Source organism: Mesoplodon bidens (genome assembly GCF_964165515.1).
Source record: "Mesoplodon bidens genome assembly, chromosome: 4".
Classification (NCBI taxonomy): domain Eukaryota; kingdom Metazoa; phylum Chordata; class Mammalia; order Artiodactyla; family Ziphiidae; genus Mesoplodon; species Mesoplodon bidens.
Genome location: NC_138160.1, coordinates 57,889,697 through 57,906,066, shown reverse-complemented (window position 1 = coordinate 57,906,066; position 16,370 = coordinate 57,889,697). Strand labels below are relative to the sequence as shown.

The 16,370-nt window shown below is 46.4% G+C and overlaps 2 protein-coding genes across 6 annotated transcripts in view; one reads left to right on the top strand and one right to left on the bottom strand.

Moving 5' to 3' along the window:
* The window catches only part of MRPS27 (mitochondrial ribosomal protein S27), a 128,767-nt gene extending 127,643 nt beyond the window's left edge, over positions 1–1,124 (top strand). Inside the window, exon 11 of the mRNA XM_081231993.1 lies at positions 837–1,124. Within this exon, the coding sequence (XP_081088119.1) occupies positions 837–845 (9 nt within the window). The 3' untranslated portion in view covers positions 846–1,124. The remainder of the gene's footprint in view (positions 1–836) is intronic.
* The window catches only part of MAP1B (microtubule associated protein 1B), a 96,405-nt gene that overhangs the window by 5,217 nt on the left and 74,818 nt on the right, over positions 1–16,370 (bottom strand). For all 5 annotated transcript variants that reach the window (XR_014015685.1, XR_014015686.1, XM_081231989.1 and 2 more), the window contains 2 exons: positions 3,575–10,088; positions 393–631 (listed from right to left, as the gene is read on the bottom strand). Coding sequence is in view for 3 of the 5 variants with exons in the window: in XM_081231989.1 (XP_081088115.1) it covers positions 393–631; positions 3,575–10,088 (6,753 nt within the window). In the remaining 2 variants the exon portion in view is untranslated. The remainder of the gene's footprint in view (positions 1–392; positions 632–3,574; positions 10,089–16,370) is intronic.

Genomic DNA, 16,370 nt, shown 5'->3' with positions numbered 1-16,370 from the left:
GGTCTACTTGTGAAGCACAAAGGAGTAAAGACAAGTCCTTATCCGCATCACATGGAAATATGACCACTTGGTTACATTGGTTAATATTCTTGGTATATTAGGGTGAAGGGCAAGTAATCTTGGTCCCATTTTGCAGATAAATGTATTATGCTTTAGGGTGGTAAAGTGGCTTTCCTCCAAGTCCCTGATGGCTGGTGGTAACAAGAATACTTTTAGACCGCCTTCTGTGTGTTAAGTCCACTTTATCCTCAGGACAGTTTATGTGTGGCAGACCCCCCGGGGTACCTCATGTGGATCCACAGTCATAATGGTGCCTCATTAAACATGATCCCTTCCCTCTGCCTCTGGACACAGCTCCATGTGCAGTGCGGACACTGTCCTGGAGCTCTTACCTGCATGTTGCTGCCCCACTGGGCCTTCCCTTCCAACAAGGCGTCCAGGACAGCCCGGCTGGGCTCCTCAGCAGCGGGGTCATTCCCACTCACCACGTAGTAGGACGACCTCACTCTCTTGAAAAATTCAACATCGACGTTCTTACTATTGCTGTGGTTGGGAATATAGCACAGGTCCAAGTACACAGGGGGGCCTGGAGGCACAGCCGAGGGCTTGGATGTCTTGGTGTTTCCTGGCCCTTCAGTAAATGAACAAAAATAAAGAGGAAGCCGGGGTCACAGGAATGCGAAGAGACCCATCTGTCCAGTACACCTTCCCTACCCCTTCCCCAGAAGGTCCTCTAGGACATGGCGAGGGGGTACTGGGCATTCCCCTCTCTCAGAGAGGGCGTTGAACACTGGCGGTTTGAGAAAATATGACCTGGTTGTTCACCATCTCAACAGGAGAAATGAAGAATGGAATGTTTCCCTTTGTGGACAACCCATTGGGAAGAAGAGTTCAGGCCTTCCTCAAAGATGGAACTAGGTAACACTCCTCCTGAAAGAGCTACTAATGTGCATTTTAATTTGAAAAGTGGTCTAAGAAACAGATTTTTAAAGGACAAAAGAAAATATCTGCATTTCATAAAACACTGTTAAGCAATCTTTGTAATCCAGTTAAGATCTCATTTGAAAGCAGTTTTGCCCACAGCTGAATATTATACCCTCACATTCGACCTAGCCAGTGGTCAGATCTTAATAAACATCATATGATTTCCAAGACCCTCAGCACCTCAACCTCATTTATAAACTGATGAAACACTGTATTCTCTCCTTAGGACAGTATTCTAAAATGTGAGACGTCTCTCCTTAGACAAGATCGGATACCAAACTTTGGCAAGAGGAAGGGTCAAAAAGACTAGGCTTTCTCTAGCCAATCAGGACATACCAGACTGAGGTCAGGCGCATGTGGCAGCCAAAATTCCCAGTCTAAATCAGAAAGCCCGGGCAAAGTAAAGATTCAGACTAACCCCAAAGTTTCTGGGCACCTTGTTTGGTGAGCTGGCTTTCTGATTTGTTCTAATTATTAGAAGGTTTAAACTTTTTGAAACATTAATACAACTAGCATTCTAAGGCAGTGATTCTTTCCCTGGCCACATGATTAGAATCACTTAGCATGCTTAATACCAGGCCCCATGCCCCAGAGTCTGGCTTAATTGGGCTGGGGTAGGGCCTGGGTACCACCATTTTTTAAAAGCACCCCAGCTGATGCTAATGTGTATCTGGTTTGAGACCACTGCTGTAAAGCCATTTAAAATACTAGCTGGATCCTATATATTTAATCCTCTTGCCTTTCTCCATGGGATGTATAGAGGCTGTCATCCCAGAGTCGAAACCAGCAGTGAATTCCATCAGTGGTCTAGTTTTATTTTCAGGGGGGTAGGGAAGTGGTGAGAATCAGCCAAACTGGTATTTGGATAAACCGACTCATTTTATGAATGGATTAGCCAGCCTTTATAATGAACCTAAGCTAAAAGCCCTCAACATATCCATGTGTAAGTCTCCCCGAGAATTCTGACTTGTAACAGAAGTGTGTGAGTTACATTTCTTCTAATGTTTAAAAATGTCTGCGGTTTCCCCTTGCACACTAAATCACTCCCATCAACACCCTTGAACATTGCTCACAGCAGCCCAAACCGAGGGAACTGCCAGAAGTCGACCAGGTTTGTTTTAAAATTAATTAATAGTGGAATTTTATCTTTTTAAAAATCTACTGGGGAAGCATCTTCAAAGTAAGTTCAAATTAACTCACTTTGCCTCAAAATTCTTTAAGTGACCAAAAAAAAAAAAAGTTTAAAAAATAAATCAATTGTGCGGGCTAGAGTGTATGTTCAGCAAGTTTGGTAGCAGATTTCAGTTGGATTTTATCTGTTTGGATGGATTTCATGTTTTCTCCTAAGTGCAGGTCAAGTTGTCAAGTCCTTTAGATCAAGGAGTTAATTATCTGGTGGTTTTCCATTAAGTCTAAGCATGAACAAATTCAGTTTGTTTTCTACGTGCAAGTAAAAAGAGGAAACCTGCTAAGACCTGAGTCTTGAAATTGATGCTCCATGTTGCTTAAAAGTAAAAATTTGTACCTGTAACTAATACTTCCTAAAACGTACTGAATTTGAGAGTCCCAAAGGTTCATCTCTCAGATTTTCCATAATAAATCAAGGAAGTGTTGCTTAAATTATTGCTTGCTTTACACATTTGAGTCAATTTATATTACTTTTTAAACTGTGATCTAAAATCCCTGAATAACTGTGTAAAGCAAATAAAATATATGAATTCAAATCCCTGTAATTGGTTTGAAGCAACAAAATTAAGCTGGGCCATCAGAGACCTGTTCCATCAAAAACCCAGGTCATTGCTGAGACCTTGATAAGTCTAAGAATCTGAAGTCAGGGATATCTGCTCTTGCCAAGTGGAATTTCAATCTGAAATAGAATGCTGAGTCTCTGTTAGTCAGGCCGTGTGGTCAGAATGGGATAAGTAGAGCCTTGGATGCTTTTCTCTCTATTTGTACTGGGTACCCAGTGGTCAACTGAATTCGCTGGTTGATCAAACAAAGCATTGCCTTTAATGGGGATGCAACTCCAGCCTGGTAATTTTTTTCTATTTAAAAACTGTATAGCTTTTAACTTTTAAAATGTTATAACTTTATTTTAAATGTTTTTGTTTTTTAAAAATGGAACCTAAATCTTGGACCTATGCTGCTTATTCCAGGCTTGGCTTGGAACTCTGGTTCTCCCTAGGCCTTTGAGAGCTCCTGGCCTGTGTCACCTCAGCTTGATTCTGGGGCCGGCGTGGCCGAAGCCAATGCCAACAGAATCTCCCCGAGGAGCATGAAACACACGTCCTTGGTTCTGAAGATTCAGAACAAGGCTGCGGTTGCTGTGTTGCAAAAGGGAGCAAACCCAGGGGTCGCATCTGGGAAATCAGAGCTGCCCTGGGCCATAAGCTGAGCTACCACCCCCAGACCTACAGGCTACACTGGGCTGGATCTATACCTTTTGGCAGAAGAAAACAGTGAAGGGAAAGGAGAGCACCAAGTTGTGTTCCCTCACCTCCCCAGTACAAAGTTAAATGGAAACGCAGAGGCTGCAGTGAAAAGTAGAATTGTCGTGTCCTGTACCAGGATGCCAACACCTTCCACCTACCTGCAGTCGCCGTCTTTACCGATTTGGATGTGGAGGCGTTCGCGGCATTCTTGGTCTCCTTGTCTTTCTCTTCTCCACGTGTGGTTTTGACCTCAGGAGTGGTGGTGGTTTTTGTTGCTTTTTCCACAGATTCCTTCTTCTTAGGAGAAGCCACTCGGGACACCTTATCTGAGGAGTCCTTCAAGGCCCCTGGCTTGGGTGACGCTGCAGAGGGCTTGGACTTCCCATCACCCTTCTTGACAGGTGAGGACGACTTGGTCTTGGTACCTGGCTTCTTGGTTTTGGTCTTCTCCTTCAGGTCCTTCTTCAGAGCTTTGCCCAGGTTCTGCTCGATGGCCAAGGCCTCCGGGTCCATCATGGACACATCAGGGTGGCGTGGAGAAGGGCTGCGGTCCTGCATGGGGGCCGGAGGTGGATCCATGTGTTTGTACGTGACGGTTTTGTCTGTGGGGATGGTTTCTGATTCATCTTCCGAGTCGATATTCGCATCAGCTGTGATGGAGGGGCACTCTTCTGTCTCCGGGGGGACATCAGAGTCGGTCTGGGATGGGGCTGACTCGCTGACTGAGGTGGGAGGGGTTTCATCACATTGTCGGCCCTGGGGCTTTCCTCCAGGAGGTGGTGGGGCTCCCCCTGATTGGGTGAGGGGCTTCTCCGATTCTTCCGTTGGCTCTTCACTGGCAAACCACTCGAGAGGATTGGGATTAATGAAGGAGGGTGAAAGCTCCGTCTTGGGATGCTTGTATTCACAGGAGGACACAAGGCATAAGTCAACATCCTGGCGAGCCTCGGAGGGGGACTTCTTTTCAGCAGTGTAGCACTGGTCTGAAGTCTCATAGGCATATGTAGACGCCTGGGGGGTTCTAGCACTTTTATCGGGGGTCTCATAACAGTATGCGGAGGTAACAGGGGTTCGTGTAGTTGTTGTCTCATAGGAGTAACTTTCAGACCCAGGGAAACTGGCAGTTTTCTCAGTGGTCTCATAAGAGTAGCTGGAATCCCCAAGTGTGTGGCCACCCTCTTCAGAGTCATCATAGCCATTGCTGATGTCATCCAGGAGCCTTTGAGACCGCTCAGTCTTTTCGTAGCTGTAAGCACTCACTTCAGGGGTCCTTATTGTCTTCTCACTTATCTCGTATGCGTACCCAGACTCTTCAGGACTCCGTGTGGGCTTTTCAGTAATTTCATAGGCATAGCCACCATCTTCGGGAGTCTTGGTGGTTTTCTCAATGGTCTCATAGGAGTAGCCTGTGTCACATGGGGATTTGGTGGTGCCCTCTGTTTTCTCATAGTAATAGCCACTCACATCTGGGGTCCGGGTAGTTTTCTCATAAGCCTCATAGTCGTAACCTTCTTCATCTGGGGACCTGGTTGTCTTCTCAGGTTTCTGATAGGCATAGCTGAAGTCTCCAGGTGTCTTCCCTCCACTGTCCTTCTCCAGGCTGGATGTGGTCAAATCTCTCTTCAAGGCTAGATGGTGTGGCATCGTATCAAATAACATGGAGGCACGGAAGCCATATGGCTCTGCAGATGCTGCACCCATTGGTGGGGGAGAGGCAGTGTGGCAAGCTGCTGTGCTCTCTTTGACTGCAGAGGTAGAGTCTGAAAAACTAGGGGAATACAAAGGAGAGGACTCTCTCGGGGTGAGTGGAGAGATATCAGATTTTGGTGAGAGCTTCTCGCCTTCCAGACTTTGCACTTTTTCAGTGGTGAGCGAGGCATATACGGATATATCTCCGGGAGGAACAACATCAGATAGAGTATCTTCTTGGAGAGGAGAAGCGATCTGAGAAGGGGTGTGTGCGGAGGAGGTGGACGGGGAGGCCTCCACCTGAGAGACTGAGATGAGCTCAGAAAGATCATTATCTTGGGTGTAGGACGGCTCTTCCGTTGGTGGGATCTTGTGTGATAAACTAGAGTCCTGCATGTCAGAAGGACTGTAGTCCACCTCAGTTGGCCCATTTTCAGTGATGTGAAGCATACTTGCACCCACTGTAGGCTGATCTGGAGACTGACGACTGAAGTCCATAGCAAGGGAATGCTCAGGGGATTCCTGGCCAAATTCAATAGACATCGAGGATTGTTCAGATCTGTGATCTTGAACTGGTGTCCTAGACTTGGCTGTTTTAGGGGAGAAGTCTGGTGGAGAAATTGACATTGGTCTTGGGCATTCTTCTTTAGACGGAGACATTTCTGTTTCCTGGAAAGTGGTAGGTGTTTGCACGACAGACACTGAAAGGGAGTCGTCTACTTCAGTGGAATGTGGGGAACCAACCTCAGCATGCAGCGAGGGAGACACATCATCTGTTGTCGGCTCTGGAAATGAGCTCGTAGCCACAGAAGCTGTGGAGACTGAGGCCACACCCTCCATGTGAGAGTATGTGTCTTCTGCCACACCCTCATCCACAGGGGTAGCTGACTTGTCTGAGACAGTGCCTTCAGAAATGGACATCTTAGTGTCTTCTTTAAAAGATCCAAACTGACTGACATCTATTTGTGTAGGAGAAACATCTCCTCCTAACTTCCTTTCATCTAAAGCCAGTCCTGCTTGAGAACTCATGGCTTCAACATCATCAGTTTTCTTTTCTTGACCAAAGTCTTCCTTTATCGGTATAAAGTCTGTGCTTTTCCCTTCCTGTTTGTCTGGGGAAAGACCAGTGGAAGTCACGTCAGAAACTGGACTTATTTGGTCTGGAAAGCCTTCTTCTCCATTCTTTCCTTCAAAGGGGCTTTCGGTACATCTATCAGGAGCCTTGTCATCCGCACTTGGAAAACTTTCATATGCAGACTCAGATCCAATTAGGGGAGGGCTCCGTAAAGGAGACAAAACTTTTTCAATAGGAGACTCCGAGTCAGGCACAGGTTCATCCATGGGGCTTATGGAAGCCCTTTCAGTCTCATCTTTGGCATCACTGAATTCAAAGCTCACTGGGACTGCCGCTGGTTTTTCAATGACCTCTGTGGGAAGGTGACTAGATTTCTCATCAGTGGGAGATTGGTAGTACGGTGTGTGGCCAGCACTGCCAGTCACAGACTGAGATGGAGACACCACTTCCAGGGTCTTATCCTCAGGACTGGCACAGTGTTCTTCCACTACTTCCTGGGTCACCTCCAGAGATGCTGGGACTACTTCTGCCTCTGCTGAGACTTTAATCTCACTGGGTGTCAGAGAAAAGTTCACGCTACGTTCACCCAGCGGGGTCTTTTCTGTGGGTGATGATGGAGATGGACTCAGGGACGGGCTCTTAGGTGGGCTAAGTTTTTCATCTGAAACTGCTGAGACAGTGTCTTTGATCTCCAGTGTGGCACTGGCTCTCACGTCTTTCTCTTCAGAGCAGTAGGCATCACGTAGAGCAGATCTGCTGAATTTGTCTTCCTCCATGGACGAGGGTGGTGAGATGGTGGAGGCTGAAGCACTGTAATCCTTCCCATCAGTGGCATCTGTTTTTGACCCTTCAGAAAGTCCGTTGAGTGATGTCACAGCAGGTTTGGAGTATTCCTGAGGATACAGTGAAGACTCGTATTTGGTGACGTTTACAAATTCTTGAGATGGGGACTCAGTCTCTTCATTGTTGGTCTCGTCACTCATCACATCTCGAGGAGTAGACATCTCGTCCATGGGGGTGGGCTCGCTGGATATCTCAATGGTAGACTGGGTGTAGCCGGAGGTGGCAGTGAATTCTTCAGGCTGGTCTTCCCGATTCTCCTCGTCGGAGGCAGTGGCCTCACTCTCCGAGCCTCCGGGTAAAGTCTCATCGTGAATTGAAGATGCAGGTTCTTGGACAGGAGACTGGGCTCCTGCTAGCTTGGTGGCTGTGGTAAGGAATCCATACTGGTCCTCGGCACCGCTAGCCTCCGCAGCCTTGTCAACCACGGCCATCACGTAATCTTCAGCTTCAGCCTTTTCGGGCTCGTAGTCTTCCTCTCTGGCATCCTCAGCTCTGTCCTCCTCGTCGCCCTCCTCCTCGGATTGTTCAGCTTCTCCCTTCTCCAGAGCCTCGTCCCTGTCTTCTTCTGCTCGGTCATCACCACTGGCCACCGACTCCCTCTTCTCCTTGACGTGCCCGTCGGCCTCAGCCTTGGCGCTCTCCTCCTCCTCCGCCGCCAGGCTGTGCTTGGAGGTGCTCACACACACCCTCTCCTCTCCGTCCTCTTCTGGCTCCTCGGCCTCCTCAGTTTCCGCCTTCTCTTCATAGTCTCCGGTCTCGGAGGACTCCTCAAAACCCGCTCCTTCGTCTTCAAACTTTTCAGTGTCCTCCACCCCCTGCTTCTCGACGGGCTCCAGCTCCTCGGGGGTTTGCTCGCACTCACCCTCCCCTTCAGTGGTGGTGATTCCCTCATCGGGGGACTCGGCGGGACCTCTGGTGACTTCTGTCTCTTTCTGGATGACATAGGCTTCGACGGGCTCGCTTTCCTTCAGTTTCTCTTCATCTTCGATCAGCTCCAGCTGAGGCTGGATGTCTTTTGCTACGTCGACCTCTTCAGCCTTCAGCTCTTCAAAGTCCTTGGTCAGGTCCTCGGGGGATGACATAAGGGACCTCTCGGCTTCGAGTTCTTTGGCGGGGCCAGTGGTCTCTATTCCAGCCGCTGCCGCCACAGCCGCTGCAGTGGCCATGGTGCCGGCGGCCACGGCCACAGCCTCTGCAGCCTTGCCTTCCTTCTTAACGACTTTAGTTTTCCCCTTCTCCTTCAGCTGTGCAGCAGCAACAGAATCTTTCTTGACAGTGTCTTCCTTCTTGGGTACTTTTGGTTTTAATGCAGCCGTTTTTTTTGCTTCAGATACGGGAGTAGGTGATTTCTTTGTGTCTTTAGGAAGTTTCTTAATTTCTTTTTTGGGTTCCTTTTCCTCCTTTTTAATTTCCTTCTTTTCCTCCTTCTTAACTTCCTTCTTGGCTTCCTTCAGTGGGGTTTCTTTCTTAACCTCTTTTTTGACTTCTTTTTTCTCTTCTTTCTTGATTTCTTTTTTGACTTCCTTTTTCACCTCTTCCTTTTTTGGTTTTTCCTCCTTCTTGACAGGTGTTTTGTCCTCCTTTTTAGCCACTTCTTTCTTTGGCTTTTCCTTTTCCTTCTCCTCTTTCTTTTCTTCGGGCTTTGCCTTTGTTTCCTTTTTCACAGTCTTCTCCTTGGTGACTCTGGGTTTGACGTCTGTGCCTTGCTTTTCAGGCCCCTCGGCTTTGGCCGGAGGCAGCTCTTCTTTGCTGGGCACCTCCTTTTCTGTCACTGGAGGTTTGGTTTCTGTTTTTACTGGTTTGTCTTTTTTCACCATTACCTTGTCTTTGCTTTCAACTTTGGGTGTCTTTTCCACGTGATTAGCTTTTGTGACTTCGGGGGTTTCTTCTTTTGACTCCTTTCGCCCAGGTTTGCTGGGGAGTGGCTTTGCAGCTGGCTTCAGGCTCTCCCGGCTATCGGCCCTCTGCTTCAGTCTTACTTGTTTCACGGCAGGGGTGGCCACCTGGCCAGTTAGATCCTTCTGGGTGGCCAGAGGCTGTTTCAGGAAGTCCAAATGTTTGAGCTTTTCCAGTCCTTCCAGGATATTGTATTGGGTGCTGTTGCCAGGAAATAAGACTCGGATGATTTTCTCTGCAGGGTTTGCTGGATGCCACACAATCAAAGATGAGACTGAAGTTAAGTAGGAAATTGGGATATCTATTTCTTGACCGTTAGGCAGGATTAGTTCAGCCTTGTCTTTGTTGGTGCCAGTCCACTGCTGCATAAAATACTGCATTTCCTTGCTGCTCTTGACTGGGTTAAGCACATACATCTCTAGTTTACCAACTCCCATTTTTTGGAAAAGAATGACAGGATCAATGGTGTTGCCTACACTTCTGAACAGAGGTTCTGGCTTCATGGACAATTTGTTTAGGTACTGGAGAGTGAAGCAAGCTTCTTCTATGCTTCTCTTCATCTTGATGTTTGGCTCTGGGTTTTTCAGATTTTCAGGTACATTGAGAAATACAACTCCTAAGTCGGGGGAGATGAGGTTTTTCATCCAGTCACTATTTGTGGTGGAGCCCTGGGACTGTTCTTCCTCGAGCTCTGCGATTTTCCGCTGGAGCACGCTGTTTATTCCAGGCAAATTGTCATCCCCAATGTGGGTGAGCAGGATGGAGTCCACTCGGTCCAAGTGTCGGATGAGCTTCCAGAAGCAGGATTTTCTTTCTGATCCTCCGTTGATGAGCATATTGAATCCATTCACTGCAAACAATGCAGAATCGCCCCTCCCTCCTGGAAAAATGTAACAGCAGGGCTTGGAGAGCTTCAGAAATCCACCTGATGTGGGAGGTTCTAGGATATCAAAGGGAGATGGGACTTCCACGGATTCTGAGAGATACTCGGTAAACTCGGAAAGTCCTTCCATTTCTGGCAATATAGAAGCGGAGTTGAGTTTAATATTGATGAAGTCTTGGAGATTATGTCTGTCAAGATTGGAGTTTTTCCAGTCCCCTTCTTCGGGACAGAAAAGGGTTAAGCTGGCTTTGTTGGCAGGATGGGTGGTACTCAGTAACTCCCCAATCTGGGATTTAAAAAATCATAAGAAACAAAGAAAGAAGAAATTTAAGTGACTGTCATCACTGATCCATCCTCTCCATCTGTCACTAGGTATTACGGGATCACTGGATGCACACAGGGCAAATGTCAGAGATGTTGGTTGGTAAATATTTCCATACTGGTCAGTGGACAGCCTCTGTCCTGACCACTCCTACCATTCCCTTCTCCCTCGACTCCCTACTCCGCCCCCCGCCCCCCGCAGACTCCCCCTCAGACCTCGCCACCATCCGTTCGTGCCCAGCAGCGGATCTTCAGACCTCTGCTCCACGTCTAAGACTAGTGACATCTGGATGATCAGTGCCTGTGTGGTTAAGAAATACTCTGGATACAACCCCTGGGTACTTGCCAAGCAAAAGTGCCCTTTAAAAAGCAACAAACTATCACAGGGGATGGCTCGGTGAGTCATTTCACCACTGATATAAAATGTTTTCTTTTATTCCACTGGGCTGGGCCAAAAGGACTGCTGACACAGTAAATGAATTTTGATATAGTGCACATGGTGTCAATTTTTAGAATTTGGTAGGTAGAGAAGAAAAAAGTTTGGTGGGGTTTTTTTTTTCATCTTGGAGACCGGAAGTTATAGACTGCACATTACTACAAAAAATTACTGGTTCTGGCATCAGTTCACACTATGTAAAGCATGAATAGTTCATCCCGCAGGTTCTCTGCAAATACAGACACTCTGAAACCAAGATGGTCAGAGCAGTTGGATAATTATGTGAGCAGGTAGCCAAAATTTGTCCCCCATTTGCTCTTGTTTGAATCCAAGGTGAGATATTCTACTCTATTACAATTCCTGTTCTTTTCAGGGCAAGCTGGGCATGAGTGGCTAAAATCAAATCTGGCTGAAAAGTTTTCAACACATTGTTTAGTACTGCAGGATGGGAATGCAGAAGAGTTAACTGGGACCAAAACAGAGACTGTGACTTGATGAAAATGCTGTTTTCTTTCTCACTCCATATTATGGCCCTATGCCTAGTAGGTAGTGAGGGAGAACCATGCCATAAACTCCAGTCTTCTTCCTTCAGTTAACAGCAAAGCTCATAAATCAGCTCAGAGTTTCCAGTGAAAAGAGCTCTGTGTCCTTAATGGTAAATGATGCGGGCAAAGCAAAGATTTCATTTGGTCCAGGCATCCCTGAGCCAGTGGGTCTAAACTCTTCCCTTCTAGTATTGGAGTGGTTTTCTCTGTCTCATACAACCTCCTGGATACCAGCATTCTGAGGCTACTAGTATGAACGTTTAGAAGGGTTATAAAATCTGAATTTTCCAATGTTAGACTGCAGTAAAATAGCCATTTTTGTTTTGTTAGCCTATTTGTCCTACATTTTATGTGAAGGGTCACAAAACAGCAAAACAACAAGTCTTTCTTTGACTTTGCTGTTTTCCTCTGACTTGACGATCTTCTATAAAAGGGATAAGAATCAACTATTTTGGAAGCTAAGAAAACTGATAAACAGCAAATAGTAGCCATCCTTGGGGGAGTCTTTGCTCAGATTATTTGCTGACCAAAGCAAACATCAGCACCAACTATGGCTTCTTGTCCAGTAATTAACATAGACCCACATCACCATCACTATAGAACAGTTACAACTGTCTCAATCCTAATTTTCACACAGAGCACATGCAAACTATTCATGTGTTATAACACATTTTTGAGGAGAAATCCAGGATAACTCAAACTGCTGAGTCTTTAATAGTGAAATGTAAAAATTAAGTTTAGTTCATTTTAATTTTTGAAATTCTACCCTGAGGGGTGTGGCAGGTAAAGGTATGATCCAGCTGTGTGCAGGGGGTATTCAGTCACTAGCTCTTTTTATGTGAAGTAGGTAATCATCAAGATCAAGGAGAAGGTAAAAGGACTTGAGGAATACCTCCTTACTTTCCATCTTTTCACCTCTACCCAGAGAGTTTCTATGAAACGAAGGAAATGACCCCCCCAAAGGAAACAAAGCTGTGCAGAATTCTGAGGAAGTCAAGGGCCTTGAAAAAACAGCAAAGAGGCTGGTGAATGGAAAACTATGATGTACAAGGGAAAGCAGAAAAGAAAGTCAGCACTGCCAGACAGGTTTTTTTTCACAGAGGGAAAATCCGGTTCCTTTGGAGAAGCAACAACGTACTGTGCATGAGACAAGAACACAGTCTCAGGCTGGAGAGAACCCGTCATGAAAGAGACAGATGGAAAGGGTCCAGAAGGAGGAGGAAGAACAAGCGCTACGGCCTTGGAGCAGCAGAGCAGAGACAAAGCCCCAAACTGGTCCCCCCAGAACCGGCTTCCAGACCTGTGCCAGCACGTACACTGGAGAGACAGGGCCTCAAGGGCAAAGACCAGGTCTCCAAAGTGCCCGCTCAACCAAGGAACAGGCAACAGCAACGAGGAGGAGCCAACAACGTGAGCAGTGACAAGGGAACCTGTGAGTAGGTCGTAGACTCGGGACCTGAGGCTTCCTCTAAAAGAGTTTGCAGTTCATCACCATGACAAATGCTAGCTAGTAGAGCCCGTTATACTAAAAGCTCCTGAATAGGCGGAAACACGTCTTCTCTATCTCTGTTACCTTTGTCTCCCCAGTACATCGTCAGGGTCAGTCGATGTTTGTTGAACCTCACTGAACTTGGCCAGTTCGATACGTGCTGTCCTCCTGAAGTAGACACTTGGGAAGTGACCAGAGCCCACTAATACTTCTCAAGCACACTGACCGCTCCCCTCCCCTTGTTCTTACAGAGACGGGAGGGTGACATGACCAGAAGGAACATTGTTTGGGGCAAAGATAGTCTTTTTGGTTCATTACCTTTTCTAATTAAATGCAGGCATACTGGAAAAGGAAGGAAGATATAGGAAATAAATGACTTTACATTAGATAATAATATTAATGAAATAAGATTGCAATTTCTAAACCATAGCCTACTGACTACATTTCCTTTTGTGGTTAGATTACTTGCTTGGCTAATGAGGAAATACAGCAGACAGTGTACCTGTGGGTTTTAGCAAGATGTTTAACAGGGTCTCTGCACGCTGTGACAGTAGACTCGGGTGCCCTGTAGCCGCCACGTAAATTCTGCTCCGTGTGACCCTGGAGCCAGGTCTACAATGGGCTCATGTATGTCCTGTTGGTATTGATGTGAATGAAAAGGGTGAAGGCATGCTTATCAGATCTGTGGACAGCATGGAAATAGGAGGCCTAGGCATTGTGGGGTGGCAGAATTAAGACATTTAGGAAAGCTCTTGACATTGGGATGATGACAACTAAGTCAACTCTAACAGAGGTATTCTACAGGGATAAATGTAAAGTCCAATAAACCAGCTGGGAAAGCAGGATTGGGAGATGGGGCTTATCGACAATATCCATGGAAAAGACTCACTCGGAGATTTTAGTTGACAGTCAAGTGCATTTATCATAAAGCTAAAGAAGCTTAAATTTCAAGGCTCCTCAGTGGTCTGGTCCCCTCCCAAAGTCCTGTACTTAATTGTGTATTAATAATTTTGTTTTCTTGTCCTTAAAGGGAACCCCCCCCCAAACTGTGTTAATTACAGAGCTCCTCAGAGCCTGCATCCCTTCTTCACCGACGTTTAATTGTGGATGGTGATGGTCAAAAGTTAGTTTTAGACTTATTAAATAGAAAATCGTATTGAAAACTGTAGAAGTCACTGACCCTCACACTCCTAACCTGGTCAGTGACCCCTGGAGTATGGTGTCCAGTGTGAGTCGTAGCATTTTAGAAAAACTGGACCAAAAACAAACAAACTGAAATTGCTCACTCCTCCTCCTTGGCCTTAACCTCTAAACGCTAGACCTGGGCCCCCTTCTCTTCTAACACATTCCTCCCTCTAGACTACTTCATCTGTTTTCTAATGTGCTGATGGCTTCCACATTAATGTCTCTAGCCCACTCTTAGTTCCCCAAGCTCTGGACTCCTATGTCTAATTGTCCGATAACGCCAAGGCACTGAAACATGGCCAAGACTGAGCTCCTGAGTTTCCCCCATCCCCACCCTACCCCCGTTTCCTGCCAGTGGACAGTGACCAGAGAATGTAAGGAACTTTTAATATCTTGTTTCATGGAGAACACTGAGTAGAACTGAAAATGAATCTGGAGGGGAAAAAAATTGGCAGCACTGGTGAAGGGTGTTAAGACACTGTCAGGTGGAAAAGGGATCACATTCCTTCCATGAAGATACGATGAGACAAATGAGGAAAAACTTTCTAACAGAGAGAATGAAAAATGTCCCCAGGAGATGGTGATTTCACCATCCTCAGATTTCAGGGAGGGATGGGTTAGCCAGATGACTGTTCTATCTGTAGGCTCTGGTTTTGTCGTTGACCTCCAATGACTCACAAAAGCTGAAGCTCAAAATGCACTGATAAATTCTATTTTTAGCTATTCTTGTTAAAAAATAATGTGTCATTTTTGGTTTTGCCAAATTGTGTTTCTGGATTCTCTGGAGTGACTAGTATGTTTCAAGGACTAAATAAAAGGAACAAGAGTAGACATCAAACGGCCTTTAAGATCCCTTACTTACTGAGTCATTCTGTACTCAAAACCTTTTCCCAAGGCAACAATAGGCAATCACAGCTCTAAAAGCCTGCTAACCATTGGCCTGCTCCAGTGGTTTCCAATCCACTTTGGCTATGGCATCTTTTCTCCAAAGTCCAGAATGTAAAAAAGGTAAAGGCCCAGGTACTCTGGTTGGGACAAGGAGAAGTGAGTGAATTCTACCCTGTGTCTCCCCCTTTTCTTGTCTTCCCCCAGCAAGCACCCCTGACACCACTGATCTAGTCTGTAAGGGAAAGTTCTAGAGATCTTTTAACGTGTGTTGAGCATTACTTCTCCAGAGTATCGGGGTGTGGGTTATGGGGCCGGCAGAGGAGAATATGACAGAGCCTCTGGCCTTTAAAACGCCTGCCTGGTATAATGAAAATGTGTACCCTTCCGAACATGCCTCAGTGATTAGAATTCAGCCCTTGCACGGAGCTTCCATTCTCCAGTTAAAGCTGTTTCTTTTTCTTCTGTAATTAGTGGTAAATTCTGATATATGCACAGTCCCTTGTGCTAAAATTCTACTTTTGTGGGCTAGTAAAAATGATTTAAGCAGCAGTCTTCACAACACTACCTTATTGACACTGCCTTATTTAAAGACAGAGAGAGAGGTATTATTTGGGGTCCACATGGGTGGATTGTGATACCTCCAGATTTAAAATTCTGGCAATGACAAACCCTTTTGTTTACATATGTCCTCTGTTCTATTTTACTGTAAAAAAAAAAAAAAAAAAGACAAACCAGTGACATGGGGGTAGAAACCAACCACTAGAAACTAACCATGGAACTGCACAGGAATGTAGGAGAGGCACCTGTGTTCACGTAAATGAGCTGAGGGTTCAGGGCTGAACTGAACCTAGAGCAAGCCAGTTAACCGCCCACCCGTGGTACTGGGCCACGGGGCTGTTTCCAGGCCTCTGCAGCCCTCTCTCCCTTGCCCAGGCCAAGGTGCTGATAGTGGGTGTGACCTCTGAGCTACCAGACAGATGCCCAGCTGGCCCTGGGCAGAACACGAACCTGGGGACACAATCTTGCATAAGATTCTGACAGTACAGTGATCACACACCCATCTCAGGGCAGCAGGGAGAGTGAGAATTAGAGCTCTGGCTTGGGAATCTCAATGCAATCAAACAAGGTTGTGAGGGAGCCCTGGGCCCTTTCTCACTGTGGGGGGAGCCTGGGCTATCTGCCTCGGGACCCAGATGACATCATAACTTCTGAAAGCTGGAGAAAAATGTTCCTTTTTATTCCTCCCCAGTGAGTGGAGAAACAGTGATGTCATCCGACCAGTCTTTCTACAAAAAGCCTCCAGGTGAACCTAATGAAGCTGGGCAGTTTATTTACGGCTCTTGCCAATGATGCAAAGTACACAGAGGCCTCTCTGTGACTCTCGGGGCCAAGGAAGATTAAATGCAGAAAGACAGATGGCCCTTCCCAACATCCATGAGACTAAGACGCCGCCATCTCAGGAAGTTCTCAGGAAGATGGTTTTAAATAGATGTGGCAACTCCTCCTGTCAGCACATCCCTCAACCTCTCCATGTAGAAATCTGCCATCAGCTACGGGCAGCCCCCAGCTGCTATGGTGACAGCCCTGAATTGTCACTCTAACCAGGAGACAGAGGCACGTTATTTTGCAAAGAGAAGTTTCCCAACCAGATAAATTCTCAAGCAGAGATAACCAAATTCAAATGTTCGATCTGATTTTACCAAA